Here is a 19,363-nt window from a genome sequence, read left to right on the forward strand (position 1 = left end):
TTATACTCAATTTAACTCGAAAAATTAGCTTATATGATGTGAATGATCCAAAGTCATATTAAAAAATAATACCTATACATTTTGTAAACATGTGTTAAGAGAATGGCTACTACTTTCTTCCTTTAATTATTAATTAAATCTGTTAAATATTCAAAACCCACCACAAGAAGTCTAGTCATATACACCTATATTACATGTTTTTTTTTCCTTGTAAAATAAGAATTATTACTATTTGTAATTAAATATTTGTGCACATGTTGAAGAACACAATAGATATGACCCATATGAAATGCAAGCACCTAGAGTACTTTGTTCTATATTTTTGTGATTAGTCAAACCAAATTGCATAATATTGACCAACTTTTTGCTTTTGCATATGCACTAAAAATGCATGCTATGAAACACATTTTTAAAAAGGTTCAATATATTATATATTTATCGGGTTATCATATATCTATTTTTGTTATTGTTCTTTTCTGTGTTAGTTACTTTTTTACTTTTATATTTCTTTTTCTAATTTGCTTCGATGCGACGTGATTTAAAGATATTTTTATTTTACAGAAATAGTTTTGAAGAATAACTACTGATATGACTTAAATGTTCATTGTTCGAAAATTATGTAGATAAGAAATGTATTGTTTATATAAATCAAAATTACTTCTAATAGATATGTCTTATAAATTAGAAACATGACCATTAAGAATATTTCTGTATTTGATATTAAGTATTATCAATTTATATATGTTTAGTGCACCCTAACATACTAATTATTACTTCATAAACATTTGTTAAAAAATTACACAAACTTAATTAAATTTACATGTATATCCACCAAAGCGAATTTACCATCTAATCTATGTGTTCACATGAATTCAAAATGGTTACCCAAATTATATATATAATTAAAGAATCCAATGAATATCTATTTAACCGTCAATTCAATTATTATTATTATATGTCAACTTAAAATTTTTAATTATAGAGTTCATAAACTTCAAATCACGAATTAACCTTTGAAATAGTCAACCAAACCTACACATTGTATTTTATTCCAAGATACTTTAGTATCAATTTCTAAACATTATATTTCAAAAGATTAATGAACAAAAAAGGAGGTTAACATGATTAACATTTTTCCAAATTTCCATTTTTTTTCTTTTTTGGGGGGTGGGGGTGGGGGTGGGGGTAGGGCAACAACTTTTATTTTAGTGTTAATTCATTGATCCCACGCGTGACTTTATTTAAAGCTTTTTGAAGATTATTAGCACTTCATATATCCATAAAGCCAAAACATAATTAGGAAAAGCTTTCATAATTTTGTCAAAAAGTTAAGAGGACAACATAAGAAGAATTAGAAGAAATTAAAGAAGATTTAATTGATGTAAAAAAGGAAATTCAATTGTTGAGTGCTAAGAGCCTTCATCTGGAGTGCTAAATAGTCTTTTATCCTTAACTAGAGGTTTCAGATTCACGAGTCACCTTTATTATGGAGCACTTTCTCCACCAATATGAGACTTTCAACGAAAATTTGAATTTAGTCAGACTTTAATATGAACAATGAACGAAAAAAAAACCATCATTGTGGATCATGCATTATTATTATTATTATTATTATTATTATTATTATTATTATTATTATTTGTTGGTTTTAGCACTTATTTTTTCCTCCTTTTTTTGTTATTAGGTGAAAGCTACGATTGTTATATTTTTGAATAATTAATTTTATCGTGATTAAGTAATTTAATAAAATGAAACATGCATTAGTTAATCATGATTAAGTGATAAAGTGGATGTGCAAATTCAAATCTACATGCTTAAATATTTTAATTTGATGATCATATGATTTTTGTGCTTAAACTACTAACTTAAATCTGATGACTAAATTGCATGAAGAACAAATTAAAGCCATGTGTATATGCTCAACCAATTAGCTAAAATAAAAAGTAATTAAATTTTGTGATTAGATTTAATGTTTAATTGTGTATAAATGTATATTGAATGTATAATTTTGTATATTTGACTAGCGATTATAACTATAATGCGGTAATTGAAAGGCTTGTATAAAACTCCTAATATAGCGCAAGTATCGTATAGTCATACATTAAATAATATATAAAAAAGATATATACATATAATTAATTTATAATATAAATATTATGCATACTTAATAGTTAATATATAATTTTTAGTGAAGCCCAACTTTATAATTTAACCCAAACAGAATTGGGCCTTAATTATTCATATTTAAGGCTGATTTTTCAAAGAGCAACTTTCACATATAGCAAACAAAAAATTCATATTTGTATGCTATAGTAAATTTTGCATAATTGCGCTCCATAGCAAACATAAAACTGTATAATTTGCTATACATATACAAGTGTATAATTCGCTGGCCTAAATTGTATAATTCGCTGGCCTATTTAGCTGCAATTGTATAATTCGCTATCCTATTTCACTGCAATTGTATAATGCACAATTGTATAATTCACTGCCTATTTCGCTGCAATATTAAGTGTATAGCAAGAAGATATATGTTTTTCTCTCGCTTTATACAAAAACAGAAACACAATATATACACTTTTGTTGTATAAAGCTAGAGAAAATTGTATTTCACTGCAATTGTATAATTCGCAATTGTATAATTCGTTGACCTTTTTCTTTGCAATATTTGAAGTAAAATGTTTGTAAATTGTATAATTAAGTGTATAACACGAAGATATATATTTTTGCATTTGTATATACAGTTTTCTCTTGCTTTATACAAAACAGAAACAGAATTATACACTTTTGTGTATAAGGCGAGAGAGGCGAGAGAGAATGGAGAGTGGCGAGCGAGATTTCTGGGAGAGAGACGCTGGCAAATTTTAGCTAACGTTTGCTATGGAGCACAATTAAATTAAACCCTAGCTATTCCATTTATTTTAGATTATTAGTTTGCTATTATATACAATTTTCCCTTCAAATGTCACACTTTTTAGCCTCTATTTTTAAAGTATGTACGGACATAGAAAACCTTTAGAGTACACTTATTAGGTGTGTTTAGTTTGAGAAGTGTAAACTATATGTAGATTTTATCGTTATCGTTATCGTTATTTTAAAGATGGAAGTTATTTTTGATTGATTCTTGATATGCTAAAGAAGATAATTCAAAAAAAGATTAATGAAAATACAAGAAATAAATAGATAATAATAGAACAATAATATAACAAAACAATATTATAATTGAAGTAAAAAAAACATATAATAATAACGTCGAAAAATAAAAAATTATTAGAATAATACTTCAACTACTAATATGGTGAGAGAACAAGAATACTAGATGATAGATTCCGACCTAGAAATTTTTTTTTTACTATAATTTGTCTCATTCATAACTACCTAATTAAAATTATATTCTCGATAAGCTAGTTGAAACTGTGTTCCTTGAAAAATATGTTTCTTAAAAATGAGAAAAATGATCACTTTTTAGACGAGTGACATTCTACGTTAACTATATCCTTCCATCCTTCAACACAACTAGTTTGTACGTTATTTTCGTATATAGCCCATTTTCACCACTCCAAACCTACTCCCTTTTTTCTTTTTATAATCTTCATCTAATCTAAATTATATATAAATGTTTTCAAAAATTTTATGTTTTTACATATTAATTAAATACATAGTATAAATAATAAACAACTCACTTAAAGCTATAAATGATATTATGTCCATATTAATTTTTCGTTACTCTAGAAAGTAGATCAATCGAGGGGAAGTTTCTAGTGGTGGACTCTACAATTACTTCGTGGCTAAATTATTGCCACACTTGTAAGAATAAAAGTTCTTTTTTATCCACAATTACGATGTAATCGATGAAATTTAATTTTTTAATTAAAAAATTTTAAATTTGAACTTTATATATAAAATATCATACATAAAAATATTTTCTTTCAAATAAAAATCTTACACAATACAATTTTAAAATAATTAAACTCAAACCTGAATACAAATAATTAAACTCTCAATTACTTGCCCCTACCAAACAAAAACAAAAGAAGAAAAAAAAAGTCGACTTTAACTTTTTGTCCTTCAATTCTAAGAGAAAAAAGTTTAGTCAAGATTTCTCTAGTTATGTCTAGAAATCACAATTAAATAAGACATCGTTTTCTACCGCCTTAATTTGAAACTTAAATGAAACTTATAATATTTTGTAATATAAATAATATTATTTTTTTATTTTAATTTGTTTGTTCTATTTTAATACGAAATAATATTTTACAAAATTTAAATATATTTAAATTTTATGATTTTGAATTAAAAATATACTATTAAAATATTTTTTAATTTAAAATTACAAACATGTTTTGTAAAAAATTAGTCATTTATTTTTGTTGTATTATGTCATCTGAAAAATTAAATTTAAATAATTATTCACTAAAGATAATATTCATTTTTTTATAACGGACTAAAAAGATAAGCCAAATAGATTGAAACACAGTTAGTAATTATAAACCCTATATAAACAAGTGTCTTATACCCTTTTTGTTTATAAACAAGTGTCTCAAACTTTGCCTTTTCCTCTAAGTTACTATCCAAACTTCTTTTAATTCTTCAATTAATTTCACTTTAATTCAAATTAGTTCAAATAACAAAGATGATTATACGTGGCGCATCGAGGTTGGCGCATTCTATGATGTCTCACATTGGTCCACGTTACTATTCAACTTTACGTCCGGTGGCCGGAAATGCAGCCGGAAATGGAGTTATTACCGATGTATCGTTTAATTTCTTGCATGAAAATTCTATCAAGGGTTTTGAAAAGACGATGGTCACATATGTTAGGTATTTTTCAACTACAAATTCGTGTAACATAAGTACAATAAATTTAAGCGATAACGAGAAAAATGAACAAACTAGTCAAGGAAAAATTGATCAGATCGGTTGCGCAGAAGTCAAAGCCACCGCTCTTACTAGTGGTGGAAATAATAATAATAATAATAATAATAATAATAATAAAGGTATTGTTAGCTATTGGGGTATTCAACCCCCTAAGGTTACAAAAGAAGATGGTACACCATGGAAGTGGAATTGTTTTATGGTACGTAAGTATTATTTTTATTGTATATATGTAATATGTGAACAATTGACCTATGTATATTTGATTTTAATTTTATTTAATTATGTTAAAATTTGATACTCTTAATATATTGATTATTTTATTTTGTTTGTGAATTTTGAATATAGCCATGGGAGACATACAAGGCAGATTTATCAATTGATATGAAAAAACACCATGAGCCTATAACGTTGTTGGATAAAATGGCTTATTGGACTGTCAAGGCCCTTAGGGTACCCACAGACATATTCTTTCAGGTATTTTATTTTATTTTACCATTTAATAATGAACGATCCTAAGAAGATATGAATTAATTGACGTATTTTTTGAGAATTTTTCATATCTGACATGAAAATTTAATATTGTTAGTTATTATTATAATAATAATAATAATATATCTGGTGTAAGAGGTTGTCTTTGACAAATTTTAAACGATCATAACAATATGCTAGTTCGTCTAATTTATGTTATTTTTATTTTTGTGATTTTGCGTATTTTTCAAGATCTATGTGGATTACCTAACCAAATTATGATAAAAAGCTATCTTTTATCACTTACAATTTACAACCCCCCAAAAAATAGTATGAATTTTAATCCTTCGATTTATAAATTTAATGAAAATTAACTAAAATTTCAATATTAAATAGTTTCACGTAACTTATGTCAAGATGTTAATTTTAGTAATTTAGTAAGAACAAGAAACAAAAAAACAACAAATAAACTTGTTAATCTCTTAATGGGTTTTGGGCCGGGTCAGACACTAGTTTTTCGTCCCTAGCCCAGCCCACTAAACTTTTATCTAGTCCAGCCCCTAACCTATTAGTAGAGCCGCACTTCAATGGGTTGGGTCGGCCTGACCCTATTGACACCAAAAGTCAATAGTACGAATTTGAACGTTTTTTTTTTATAAAAAATTATATCATATCAATAAATTTCGATCGACTTATAATTATAATGTGATGCAGAAGAGGTACGGTTGTCGAGCAATGATGTTGGAAACCGTGGCGGCAGTCCCCGGTATGGTAGGAGGAATGTTATTACACTGTAAATCTTTAAGGCGATTCGAGCACAGTGGTGGTTGGATCAAAGCACTATTAGAAGAAGCAGAAAATGAAAGAATGCACTTAATGACATTTATGGAAGTATCAAAACCAAAATGGTATGAACGTGCACTTGTCTTAATAGTACAAGGCATATTCTTCAATGTTTATTTTATGACTTATATTTTATCACCAAAATTGGCACATCGAATTGTTGGTTACTTAGAAGAAGAAGCTATTCATTCCTACACACAATTTCTAAAAGAATTAGATGAGGGAAATATTGAAAATGTAGTTGCTCCGGCTATTGCTATTGATTATTGGCGTTTGACGCAAGACGCGACTCTTAAAGATGTTGTCATGGTGGTTAGGGCGGATGAGGCTCATCATCGCGATGTCAACCACTTTGCATCGGTAAGAATTAGCATGTATATAATTTTATCTGACTCTTGAAAAGATCGACGTATTATGAAGATGACTTGGATCAAATTTAATAAATAGGTCAATAATACAACACTCAAAAGTGCTAGGATAAAAATAAATTTGAGTTAAGTAAAAAAGCAATAACGTAGTGGACCTAGTAACCTAAAGAATAAGACAGACAATATATGATATACAATATTTGTATCATAGAAAAATTCTTACAATATTTGTTTATTATAGTATAATTCTTGCAGAAATTAAATTGTTTTTTTGGGGGATGAATTAAGTGAATTTTTGTGAAAATTGATGGCAGGATATTTATTACCATGGGCAAGAACTGAAGGACTGTCCAGCTCCACTTGGGTATCACTGATAACAACAATTTTGATCTAATAATTGTTGAAACAGTTAAAGAATACAAAATAGTGAAAAAGATCACAATTTACTAATATTTTGAGTATTGATGTACACTATCTTGTGTGATTTTATTTTTTCCTTTTGTCTTTTATACTCAATAAAACTTTTTAAAGTCTTTTTAATAAATAAATTATTATCCAATGTAATTATTGAAATATTAATAAAGTAAGGATGTTGTTTATTATATAAGAGGATCAATGATTCAATGTAAAATGGGTTATATTTCTTAAATGACGTGAGTAATTTCACATTTATCAATCTTACTATAAAAATAATCTTCAATTACTAGTTAATATTATCTAATTACTATTTGTATTCTATATATTCATCATTCTAAATTGAAGTTAAATTTTTGAGTGTAATATTCGTATTATATAGAATATTTTCTTTCTCAATAATTATGTACATAGGTATACCGTATACGGATCTAAAATTGTTTGAAAAGACCTAGCATTCTTGATAGAGAATGATGAGAATTGTTTAGAAGAGACTTATCGATCCTGATAGAAAATGATGAATTGTTTAAAAAAATAATCGTATTCAAACACTTTTTTTTTAAAAAATCCCACTCTAATTACTCGATGAGTTTTATGTGAAATTTTACGTCGAATTTAATATCAAAAGATCTATAATCGGAAGTTAAAAATGTTATCATTTTCGACATATCATTATTGTTGTGTTCAACTAAAGTTAAAAACATGCGATTGCAAAAATATTAACTCCTTAAATAAAATTAATAGAAGACATCAAACATATAATTTTATCCTAACTTTCTATATTTTGGCTTTTATTTACATAATATATATATATAGTGACGATGAGCCAGTGCACCCATTATTTATTAAAAGTTAATTTTTAATTGATGTTGATCAAATTATTTTAAATCTTAAATTTTAAATTTGAATAAATTATATATATTAATGTGGTAGTAGACATTCATATTAATGGTAAATAAAATGAATACATTATAAATATTAGTATTAAATTTTAAGTAATTTTTATTAAATAATTTTTCTTTTTTTATGTACAGACCAAATATTTATTCACAATTTTTTTAAGTGGTATTTAGTTAAACAATTTTAAATTATCTCCTTGAATAGAAAATAAATACTTAATAAATACTATTTTTATTAATAAATTTTAAACATATTGAGTTGAATGATTTTTATATAAAATATGAAGAGACCTATTGGATATCCATCGATTATCACTAAAAAATTTTCTTTATCCATCATTAACTTTTTACTCAAAATAATTATAAAATTACAAAAATATTATTGATATTTAAAATAGTAAAATTACATTTGAACATAAAATTAAAGAACATAACTAAATTAATCTTACTATATAAAGAAAATTAGGCAGTAATTTAAATTAAAATAGAATAATATTTTTTAATGTTTCAAAAATATTGCACTGAAAATACATTACCTAGTTAAATCTAGATGGTGCCCATTTGACAAAAATAGAAAAAGTACAAATGAGTATCATTTTGATAGGAAATATTCACTCAACCGAACTAGCTCTATTCAAGTTTAAAGTTTAAAGAAAGTATTTAAATGATCAAAATAATTCATAAATTTAATTTCAAACTTAAAAAACAGACATATCAACGATATCGTATCTGCTTCAATTATACTTCTATCTCTTATTATATAAGAAAATAATAATAATACTTTAGTTGTAACTCTCTCTTATTATATAAGAGAATACATAATAGTAATTTATTTATGCATATGCAAAAATCAGTATCACATTTTATCATACTTGTTCTTTACCTTTTACAATTTTTTACCTTTTACAATTTTTACAAGATAAAAATATGATAATAATATTAATAAATAATAGTAATTTATTTATGCATATGCAAAAATTGGTATCACAAGACAAATATATAATTTATTTATAATAGAGCAAAAAAACTCAAATTAGAAGATGTTAGTTATGTATTTGTAATTACGTATCTTAGATCTTGTTATAAAAAATATTTATTAATTTAAAATTATCATAATTTAATTTAAAATTTTAAAATATTTCTACCAAAACTTGAGAAATTGAAATTAAAAAAAAAAACTTTAAAAAAGTGATAGAAACTTCCATGAAGAACTAATATAGATGTTAGATGTCCACCGACCACCCGAGGTTTCATGTAAAAATGTTAATTATGTCGGTTTCATATTATTTGTTCACTTTGTTTTTATTAATCACCCTTTAAAAAAATCTCTTAGATATTTTATTTGAGAACATTTTAAAAAAAAAAATTAATTATAAAGATAATGTTGAAAAAAATTAATTAATGCTTTATTAATTTAATAAACGAGACAATTATTTTCAAAAAATAATTGACTAATATGGAGCATAGGGAGTTATAAATAACAGAAAAAAAAACTCGAAAAATATAACTTAAATACATTTTTATGCGATTCTAAAAAATAATTAAAATTTTTCATAAATCAAAGGATTTGAGAAATTGTATCTGAAACTTCTTATCTTAATATGTCTACAAAAGGAGAAAAATACTTTTTATTTTATTAAATTGACAATTATTACATAAATCTTATTTTTTTTATAGAATTATATTTTAAATGACAAAATAATATTGAATTCATTTTACGCGAAGCTAACTCATCGATCCTTATTTGGACCAATGCTAACTCAATTTTTCATTAATTTTTGTTCCTTTTATATGCAACATCTATTTATTTCTCTAACTACTTTCACCTCCGGCTTAAATAATATATTTAATTAAATACATGATAAACTTATTCAAATTTTATAACGAGATAACTCACTTAATCCCTCCGATTAATGCAATATCATGATGAAGTTTTACATGGTCATAACTACAAGTATTCATGCATATATAAAATGTATTAATAGCCTATACAATACAATAGATTATCTATTATACGATAAATTAAAACAAGTAAAATCGTGTAAAAATTCTTTATATTGTATTAAATGTAGTGACTTTAATATTTAGTCACTAAAACAATTGTATAAGAAGAAGAAAATCACAACTACCACTACAAACCCCCATGCATTTCCTTCTACCTTGAAAGACATAACTTGACAAACAAAAAAGATCAAAACAAGAAGCAACCATCCCCATCCTCCAAACTCATCTTCATATTCATAAACACGACTCTGCTTATAACGATTCTCTTGAAAAAAAGGTAAATAGAAACTCGTTAAATATATTATAATGACCAATACAAGAGGGACAATAAGGATTTTTGAAAATGTATATGATAATAGTATGAAAGAAAGAGGTAGTATGATTGATTGAGTTGTATTGTAAAGTAAAAAGATAGCTAATAGAGGGATTAAAATGAAAAAGGTGAAATTCAAATCTTCTACTAGTGAAATAGTGTTTATTACAAGACTATGACCATAAAGAAGTAACACTAAAGTTAGTACAAGGAGAAGAGGGATCAATGGAGAAGGCCCTTTGGCCATATATACAAACTAAAAAGAGAAAAAAAAAACAGATTCAGAATTTAAGTTATATACACGTACAGAGAGAATTCAAAAACATTCTCTATATCTTCACGAGATAATAATAAAGTTTGTTTACATCTTAATATGTTATTGTTGTTGTCATGTCATTCCAAACATTCATAACTGAAATTTATACAATAACTTACCTGCTAAAATTGGTAAAGTAACTAAATGATGTGAAAAATATTTAAATCAGGATTAATGGATATTAATTAAACTCATCAATTTTTGGGGTTTAAGAAAGGTTGTGATGAAGAATGAGGTTAATTTTATTGTAAATCTATTTTTTGGATTTTTAATACTCAAATGGCTCAGAACAAAAGGGCATTAATGCATCTTTAAATAAAAAATAGTGTTGGTAACTTTGCTTCTAATGAAAAAAATGATTTACCAAAAAATATTTATTTGCTTTTAAGGGTTCTAATAATGAGTCATATCTTTCTTTTTCACATATATAGTATAGTAGTTTTATTTGGTCTTATTTGTTTTACATTTTAAGTTGTAATAATAATGAAATCTTTGCTTCAAGCCTCACTTCAGTTAATTACTCCCTTTATTTCATTTTAGCTATCGTTTTATTTTAAATATTATTTAATTTAAAATAATTATTATTTTAAAATTTTAAAATAATAATATAAAATAAATAAATAACATAATATATATGACATATTAAACGCCTCAACTTTTTCACCCCAATACCCTCCGCTTAATTAATTTTACGAAATATATATTATTTTTATAAACATCATATAATCCTATCCACTAGAGTAAAAACATGTTTTCTCAATTATTGAGTCTTCAATTTTATTCTACTGAGGCTAGGATATGTTTTCTCAATTATTGAGTCTTTATTAATTAAAATTTTGAATAAAATAGAAGTTCCAACAAAAAAAAGTCAAACTAACTTTGAGAATCCTCAAGAAGTCAAATGTTCAAAACTATTAGGGATTGAAATTAAAAAATATAAAATAAAAAAGGAAAAAAATATTTTATATATTTATAAATGTTTAACCTAAAAATTCTTAAACAACTTGTTTGTATGCTATATTTGTGGATATGTCTTGAAGTAGATATGCTGAGTCAATTAAAACATTATTTTATATTTTGGGTGGTGATGATAATTCATTAAATTATTGAATCTAATAATTGGGAGTTGTATATTCTTTTTAAACAAATGAAAATGACTGTTTTGTTATTTAGAAAGTCAAGTGCTATATTTTTAATTATTTATAATATCTCTATACTTTTATTCTAATTAAGTATTTATATTTAAATTAAAAAAATTAAATATGTCGAACTCTGCTAGCTAGCTACTTTAACTTTGTTTTTTTATACGCACTCAATGAACACCAAATTAATCAATATATGCATAATATAACACTTGTTCTTACATCAACTTTTAACACTTAATCATATCAGTAATTTCTTTATTAATTAAGTTGATGTGACACATTTTCATTCTTTATTAATTAAGTTGATGTGACACATTTTCAGTTTTAATACAATACAAGAAGTTTATGTTGAATAAGTAACATTTTACGATGTATTTTTTATCATATTAATATATAAAAACTTGTAATTTATACACCATGATAGTTAAAAAAACGAATAGAGTATTTAAGACAAAGAAAACGAATAAAGTATTTAAGACGGGGAATGAGATGTCATGGATAATGTAATGTGTAGAACTTAGATCCAATTATGAATTATTCCACAGTATTGATAGCAACAGTATATTTTTGTTCCATTTTGTGTTGAATAATATCTTCTTCTTTTTTTTAAAAAAAAAATAAATAAATAAAGGCTGTGTATTGGGGAAAAAAGAAATTTGCAGAAATCTTATTAGTTTAAAATTTTATTATTTGGATACTTTTTAACTTATAATATCACGAATGTTATCAGAATTTGATGCGTCTAGATACATCCAAATATATGTATTTTTGAATATATGAGGTTAAAATCAGGTATAATTTTATTCAAAATTTAACGTATTCAAATAGATTCACATGTATTTGGATATATAGACAAATCTTACTCACCACTGATCTACTATTTATCACTATCTCCTCCCCATCTCACTCGCCTCTGTCCTCTTCTCACCCCTTCTCTTCCTATTTTAATGTATATGATAAAATACATGTATCAAGCTAAGCATATTTTCTTTAATATGTGATAGAAAACTCTTAGTTAATGATAAGATACGTAATTATTTAAATGTATAGGTATGTTTAGTATATAGTGTAAATATATGTCTAATAAAATAGTTTCCCTAAAATTACTAGGAAAAAGAATAAATTTTCATTGATAAAATAAAAGTTCAAAATAATAAATCAACTAAACTACAATGATTTCTCACTTATCAAATAATATCACTAAAAAGAAGAAACCATATATTATACTAATATTTTGTTCTCCACCCTTTCTTGGTGGGAAGTGATGTTGCTTTTGTGATGAATTATGTCTCACACTCTTTCTTTCTTTTAAGTAAACATTAACAACCTTATCCTTGGCACTCACTTCACTTCTCTTACCTTGTTTTCTTCATAATGCTAATCTACAAGGCTCAACATATTCATAAACACTAGTCTTCATATTTTCGAGAGTTAGCGGTAAGGTTTGTGAACTAAGGTTTTATTATCTTTCTGAATTTATTTTTTTTGTAATTTTATACTTTTTTGTCTTACGTGACACACACCGTGATTCCACGCAATTGAGGCGCGTGGAAGATATTTGAATGCCACGTAGGTCAAAAAGGTACACAAAATTACAAAAAAAGAATAAATTCAAGGGATAATAGGACCTTAATTTAGCTAAAACGTGTCTCTGAAATTTTGATCATAGTCTAGGAATAATAGGACCTTACTTTATAGAGTTTCATTAGATTGGTTCTTATTGTTATTGTAGCCCAGTATGTATATTTATTATGGTTATCGAGGTGAATTTAAAATTTTAAGTTCTATAAAAAATAAACTTACAAAGTTTTATATAAAATATTTTTAAAATATAGTTAAAATTAATAAATTTTATTATTTTTTTTTATAGAATTGTAATTCGTCTTTATTAGCCACATAAAAGGAATTATAACTTAATACGTGATAACAAGTAAAAATATAATTTCATATGTGATAACCTAATAAGCTGAATTATAACTTTGCCTCTAGAGACTTGATACATTCACATTTTTCACAAATATAAAGTAGATGAAGATATAGTAAAATTTAAAGTTTACGAATTTTAAGTCTTATCGAATGTAAACACTTATTGAGTTTTTAGATAAATTATTAAAGATACTCTATTGTCTATGTTAATGTTTATGTTTCACACAAATTAATTTTTTTTCTTAAGAAGAATTTGTCTATTTTAGCTCTAAAAGATAATATTATTGACCATTGATGATAAGATTAATTAAAGACCCGTTTGCATATGGACTTTTTTTCTAAATAAAACAACATTTGATTATACATTCAATTTATTATATAATAATAAAAAAAAAACAAGAAAAAAAGAAGTACTAATTATTTGTGATAATAGTTTTTTCAGTCTCATGAAATCCATTAGTGTGAATAGAGAAGATTTTAAAAGTATCCTCCAATACCATGGGTGTTGGAATTTTGTGTAATCCTAGTTGTATTGTCAGCTTCCACATTTGTTGTTATACTTGTCATAATTATTTCAGTTACTTCAATTTGTCAGTTTCTTTGTTCAATTTCACTACTCAAAATGGACTCATACCAAAAAAAAAAAAAAAAACTCCAACTTTGATTCTTAAACAAGTGGAACAACTAAATTGATCAAAGATTTCAACTTTTCTTCTTCTTGTTTGTTTTCCCCTCTTTTAGTTTTCTTGGACTAGAGGAATGGTTATCAGTGGTGTGAAAGCATCTTCAGTAGCTATGGTTTCTTTAGACATTTGCAGCAGGTAAAATTTAAGAGTTGCATTTGGGTTTTAATGGATTTTGGTTCTTGTTTTCGTTTATCAGGAAAAAAAACAATCTTTTTTTGTTTTGTTTGTGGTTTCCTAAGAAGGGTGTTTGATGAGCTTTGGTTCTTGTTTTGATTTATCAAGAAAAATGTGAACATTTTTTGTTTTCTTTAGAAGGGTGTTTGATGAAATTTGATTAATCAGGAAAAAATGCAATCTTTTTTTTTTGTTTTCTTTATGGTTTCTTTAGAAGGGTGTTTGATGAGCTTTGGTTCTTGTTTTGATTTATCAAGAAAAATGTGAGCTTTTTTTGTGTTCTTTAGAAGGGTGTTTGATGAAATTTGATTTGTCAGGAAAAAAATAAAGCAATCTATTTTTCTTTTGTTTATGGTTTCTTTAGAAGGGTGTTTGATGAATTTTGGTTCATGTTTTGATTTCTCAAGAAAAATGTGAGCTTTTAGAAGGGTATTTGATGAGTTTTGTTTCTTGTTTTGATCTATCCAGGAAAAAATGCAAGTTTTTTTTCTTCTGTATTTGGTTTCTTTAGAAAGGTGTCTACTAAATTTTGGTTCTTGTTTTGATTTATAAAGAAAAATGTGAACTTCTTTTTTTCTTTTCTTTTTTCTTTCTTTAGAAGGGTGTTTGTTGAATTTTGATTCTTGTTTATTTTGACTTATCAGTAAAAATATGAGCTTTTCTTTCTCTTCTTTAGAAGGGTGTTTGTTGAATTTTGATTCTTGTTTTGACTTATCAGGAAAACTGTGAGCTTTTTTTTTTCTCTTCTGTTTGGTATTTGGTTTCTTAGAAGGGTGTTTGATGAATTCTGATTTATCAGGAAAAAATGTGAGCTTTATTCTTCTATTTTTGGTTTCTTTAGAAAGGTATCTGTTGAAATTTGATTCTTGTTTTGATTTATCAAGAAAAATGTCAGCTTTATTTCTTTTCTTTTTGGTTTCTTTAGAATGATGTTTGTTAAATTTTAATTCTTGTTTTGATTTATCAGGAAAAATGTGAGCTTTAGAAGGGTGTCTGATGGGCTGTTTTTTTTTTTGTTGATTGTACTTTGTTTATGTAAAGTTATTTGTGGATTGGAGAAGAATTTATGCTAGTACTAGGCCAAAATTCCCAAACCCTTTATTCTGTGGGATCATCAGGTATAATTTTGATGGTCGCGTTGGATGTTGGATTGGGAACGAGAAAGGAAAATGGAACAAATTGGCTGCTACTTCTGCAAGTACAAAGGCACCTAAATTGGGAATGAGCATTTTACCTTTGGCTTCCTCTGCTGCTCTAGCAGAAACGCCATGGTCCTCGCGAGCCAAATTCTATAAGGAGGTTTGGGACTACATTTCTTGTTATATGCTGCTTTATAGATCAATTCTTGCTGTCAAAATGGTGATTTCATACTTGTTTAATCAGTGAATAGAGATACTTTCTTTTGTTATTTTATGGGATACCCTTTCCGTCTTAGCCTGTTAAAAGATGAATGACACCTTTCTGTATTTAAGAACCTTACTTTTTGCAATGTGTTCTTTTCGCCATATAAATGTCATGACATGTTAAAGAGCACAAATTTTAAGATCTTTCTGGTCTTAAGCGTTGTGCCCAGTCAAACACCACCATGTAAGAATGAGTATATAATATGCCTATTTTTGTTTTATTGCAGTATCTCGGTCTAAATTTTGATCATTGATTGAGATTTTGCGATTTGGCAGGTTTTGAAAGATGCTAGGGAAAAGTTTACACAGGAGATATCGTTTCAGTCCAAGGACAAAGATATATCCCTGGCAAAGGTAGTAATTTGTCTTGCTAAGCTCTTTTTGTGCAATGCAGTTGATCAGTTGGTTTAATATAACCACTTTTTTGGTATCAAGGGACAAAAATGAAGTGGCTGTTTGTTTTTGGAATGTTCTGTCCATAAATAATTCCGGCTTTGTCGTTTTTCCTTTAGATAAATGCAAATAAGTAAACAAATGTTTGTGTATGAACGGAGGCGTTCAGCATTCGAGTTAAACCATCATTTTGCGAGTAACGTGCATGTTTTTCGTTCTTTTACTTGTATTAATTGCTTTCTTCATTTGGTTGTTTTGTCGTTTTCTATTATCCGGGTTAGGCTTTGCTCTATGTTGCTTCTGAAGACGAGGCATTTATGGATTTCAACCGGGAAATGGATTTTTATTCACTCCAAAATGAACGAACATCTACTTCACTGCCATCTGATACACTAGACTGGAAATGCGTGGAAGCCATGCCTCTGGCTGGAAAGAATATGAGTGAATGGATGGCCGAGTTAGATTCCATTGCAAGAGAAGTTGAGGCGGAGCTAGTTCCGAGAGATATAGGATGCCATTTGGTTGAAATTTTGGATGCAGTGAACGTTGTTCTTTTTAAGTCGAGGGGTTTTAAAAGGTCATCTGTGACAGTGGACTCAAAATGTTCATACCTGCATTCAGTGTTAAGCTCTGGACATTGTAGCGGTACATCTCAAATTTGTCTCACCAATATCCTCGTTATTTTGCGTATTTCTTAAAGCTCATGAAATTCAGAATTCTTTCCTGATTGCTTCATTTATATTAATGTAATCTGACATGCTGTTTAACTTATGTACAGCAATTTTGCTTAGCGTCATTTACATTGAAGTTTGTCGAAGACTTAATCTAACCATTGTGGGATCTCGAATTGGAGAAGAATTCCTGATATGGCCTCAAACAGGAAACCCTGAGGTATGTTGATCGAGAAAATGGATGTTTTGATCTTTTCGTTGGCATGTCCATATACTATTTCTGGTATATTCCTTCAGAATTTACGTTGATCTCTAGTCTCATTGAGTTGGTATGTCTACATTTGCAACTGTTGTAGGAGCTATTCAAGGTTACTTCTGGTCACAGCTTGTTTGGTATTGTTAACGGGAAGTGCGTTGATGACCCTAGATCAATGGCCTCGGACATCAATAGCAATTCACTGTCAGAGCTTGAGATTGCAACAAACCGAGATATTATCGGAATTGCTTTGGCTAATCTCATGGTGAGTTTTGTTCTTCTAAAAGGTAGAGTCTTTGGACGTTTTAAGCTTGTATTTATACATTTCATGGTGTTATTTATGAGTATTAATGTCGCGAATCGCCATTCATAGATTTGGCAAAATAAACTGAACTAAATGAAGTGAAGTTAACTGAAATAGTGTACTCGTATTATTACTAATAAGAAAAGAAGAACGGGATGAATTGGACAAATATACAGAACCCCTTCTATTATATGTATTATCCTTTCCTGACTTTATCGGAGGTTCCTACACAGAGGATTCATTGGAAACGTGCGTCAAGAGCAAATCATGGTTTGATGCTGACTTCTCCACTTAGGTCTGTGGATAAGTCTGACGAGAAGTTTAAGAAGACCGATGCTTCAACTGTACCTTTGCTGCGGCCTCAAGATTTGAGGTAAAGATCATATACTCTAATAGTGTCTTTGTTACTACCGCTGGTTCCCCTTCCTGATTAAGTAGGCCACTTTGTGTTGTCCCTACAGGTTCAAGATGCTAATATGCACCATTTGCCATGAGAAAAGGAGAACCGCGAATAATTTTGGCTACATACATTATTATTCTCATTGATTCTAATTACTTCCTATGCTGCAATATTGCATGAGTTTTAATTCCTCCATCTGGTTTTTTAGTTAGTCAAGCATAATCAGGTTCCCAAATATTTGGTTTCACAAAGTGCTTTCCATATCTAAACTCGCTGGTCTATCCAAATATCTGTGTTGCTTGAACTCTCCAAAAATGCCGTCACATCTGTGTCTTATTCTCCAAAACTGCACTACTTTTGGAGGATCCAGCATATTCACCCGTTGATATTTCTTTGGTCTGCCAAATATGTCTAACTTGCACTAATCTTTAGATATGATTGTTGAGAATGAAATCTTTCGAGTTCTCATCAGTGTTATATCCATGTCCATTTCTGCATCCTCAAATTTCGGTAGTTTGTTTTCATCAAACATGGGATTACCTCGACTTGACATTTGATTATATGCATTATCTTTTTTATCCGAAATGTAGAAACATGCTTGACAATGTTCCTCAGGTGTTCGTTTTATTAGTTTAGGCTAGTAAGAACTACTTTTTTTCAGTAGAAGTTTTGTGTGCAATATACTTCTCGCCTGTAATGACTATATGTCTGGGATGGTACCGACTTTCTAGGCTGGCTATTATGGCTTCGCAAAGATTGCTGATTCTGCAGCCACACAATTGGGTTCTGAGGAGAGACCACGGCATGATGTTGTACTATAGCAGGTAAACAATGATACTTTTTCTGTTCTTTTCCTAGTTTTTGCTGTGAAACTATGAACAAATGAACAAATATCCAGGGAATACGAGGAGGCGGTCCAGGAGCTTAGCATTTGCATGGTCTTTGCACCAGAAGAAGAGGCTCAAGTTCTAGAGGCATTTGTTGAGAAGTTACACCTACTGCAGCTCGAGTCATCGTGGAAGAATCTGGAACGTAAAGGTTCGTTAACAGTTACTTGACTTGAAAAGTTGTGCCCTTTCTAGCTTGTTATAACTATACAACTTTAGTTGTAATAACCTCCTTTTTTTGACTTGTGTAAATATAATACTTAGTTTCGAAAATGAGATGAATGACATAACTTGAGCAGCTCAACGCTATGTGTATGAGCGAAAAAACGAGTACAAGTGGTGTTAGATATACATTTTTAGAACCCACTCAATACTCGTAGTATCTAATTCTTGATCCGCCACTGCCTACTGTTGTTCATTTGGTCATTTCTCATGCTAAAAGAGGACTATTGACACTATTGCTGTATCTTCAAGTTGAGTATAGTGCTTAGACCAGGACTCATGGTCTATTTTGCTCGGATCCTCTTGAGAACTTTTTGCATCTGTGTGGTCAGATCGTCATATAAACTTTAATTTATAGAAGTTCAAACTTTTTTCTCCAAGAAAACAGTTAGT

General features: G+C 27.9%; 2 protein-coding genes across 5 annotated transcripts; both read left to right on the forward strand.

The window, feature by feature from the left end:
• Positions 1-4,633: 4,633 nt before the first annotated feature.
• Positions 4,634-6,978, forward strand: LOC107028189 (ubiquinol oxidase 2, mitochondrial-like). The gene is made up of 4 exons (XM_015229232.2): positions 4,634-5,077; positions 5,224-5,352; positions 6,061-6,549; positions 6,872-6,978. The coding sequence occupies exons 1-4, from the start codon at positions 4,634-4,636 to the stop codon at positions 6,929-6,931; spliced, it is 1,122 nt and encodes a 373-aa protein (XP_015084718.1). The 3' UTR covers positions 6,932-6,978.
• Positions 6,979-14,011: 7,033 nt separating this feature from the next.
• On the forward strand, positions 14,012-19,052 carry LOC107027050. 4 transcript variants are annotated; one of them, XM_015228212.2, is made up of 9 exons: positions 14,012-14,395; positions 15,402-15,733; positions 16,114-16,191; positions 16,512-16,875; positions 17,009-17,121; positions 17,258-17,422; positions 17,695-17,834; positions 18,593-18,685; positions 18,760-19,052. In XM_015228212.2, exons 2-9 carry the CDS (start codon positions 15,656-15,658, stop codon positions 18,917-18,919), a joined length of 1,191 nt encoding a protein of 396 aa, XP_015083698.1. In that variant the 5' UTR covers positions 14,012-14,395; positions 15,402-15,655; the 3' UTR covers positions 18,920-19,052. The 4 variants fall into 4 exon arrangements, 3 of the variants coding, with proteins under 3 accessions (XP_015083698.1, XP_015083696.1, XP_027774616.1); XM_015228210.2 differs by having other exon boundaries at positions 15,553-15,733; XR_003579810.1 differs by having other exon boundaries at positions 14,033-14,395; positions 15,553-15,733; positions 17,923-18,685; positions 18,760-18,812.
• The last annotated feature ends 311 nt before the right edge of the window (positions 19,053-19,363 follow it).

Source organism: Solanum pennellii, chromosome 8 (assembly GCF_001406875.1).
Source record: "Solanum pennellii chromosome 8, SPENNV200".
Taxonomy (NCBI): domain Eukaryota; kingdom Viridiplantae; phylum Streptophyta; class Magnoliopsida; order Solanales; family Solanaceae; genus Solanum; species Solanum pennellii.

What these genes read in the sequence shown, in the direction of transcription:
- LOC107027050 (XM_015228210.2), top strand. Translation starts at nt 14,334, where the DNA reads ATGGTTATCAGTGGTGTGAAAGCATCTTCAGTAGCTATGGTTTCTTTA. An exon ending in GAGCCAAATTCTATAAGGAG is followed by an intron (nt 15,734 to 16,113) that starts GTTTGGGACTAC and finishes GCGATTTGGCAG; the next exon opens with GTTTTGAAAGATGCTAGGGA. An exon ending in AAGCTCTGGACATTGTAGCG is followed by an intron (nt 16,876 to 17,008) that starts GTACATCTCAAA and finishes ACTTATGTACAG; the next exon opens with CAATTTTGCTTAGCGTCATT.
- LOC107028189 (XM_015229232.2), top strand. Translation starts at nt 4,634, where the DNA reads ATGATTATACGTGGCGCATCGAGGTTGGCGCATTCTATGATGTCTCAC. An exon ending in CCACAGACATATTCTTTCAG is followed by an intron (nt 5,353 to 6,060) that starts GTATTTTATTTT and finishes AATGTGATGCAG; the next exon opens with AAGAGGTACGGTTGTCGAGC. An exon ending in ATGTCAACCACTTTGCATCG is followed by an intron (nt 6,550 to 6,871) that starts GTAAGAATTAGC and finishes AATTGATGGCAG; the next exon opens with GATATTTATTACCATGGGCA.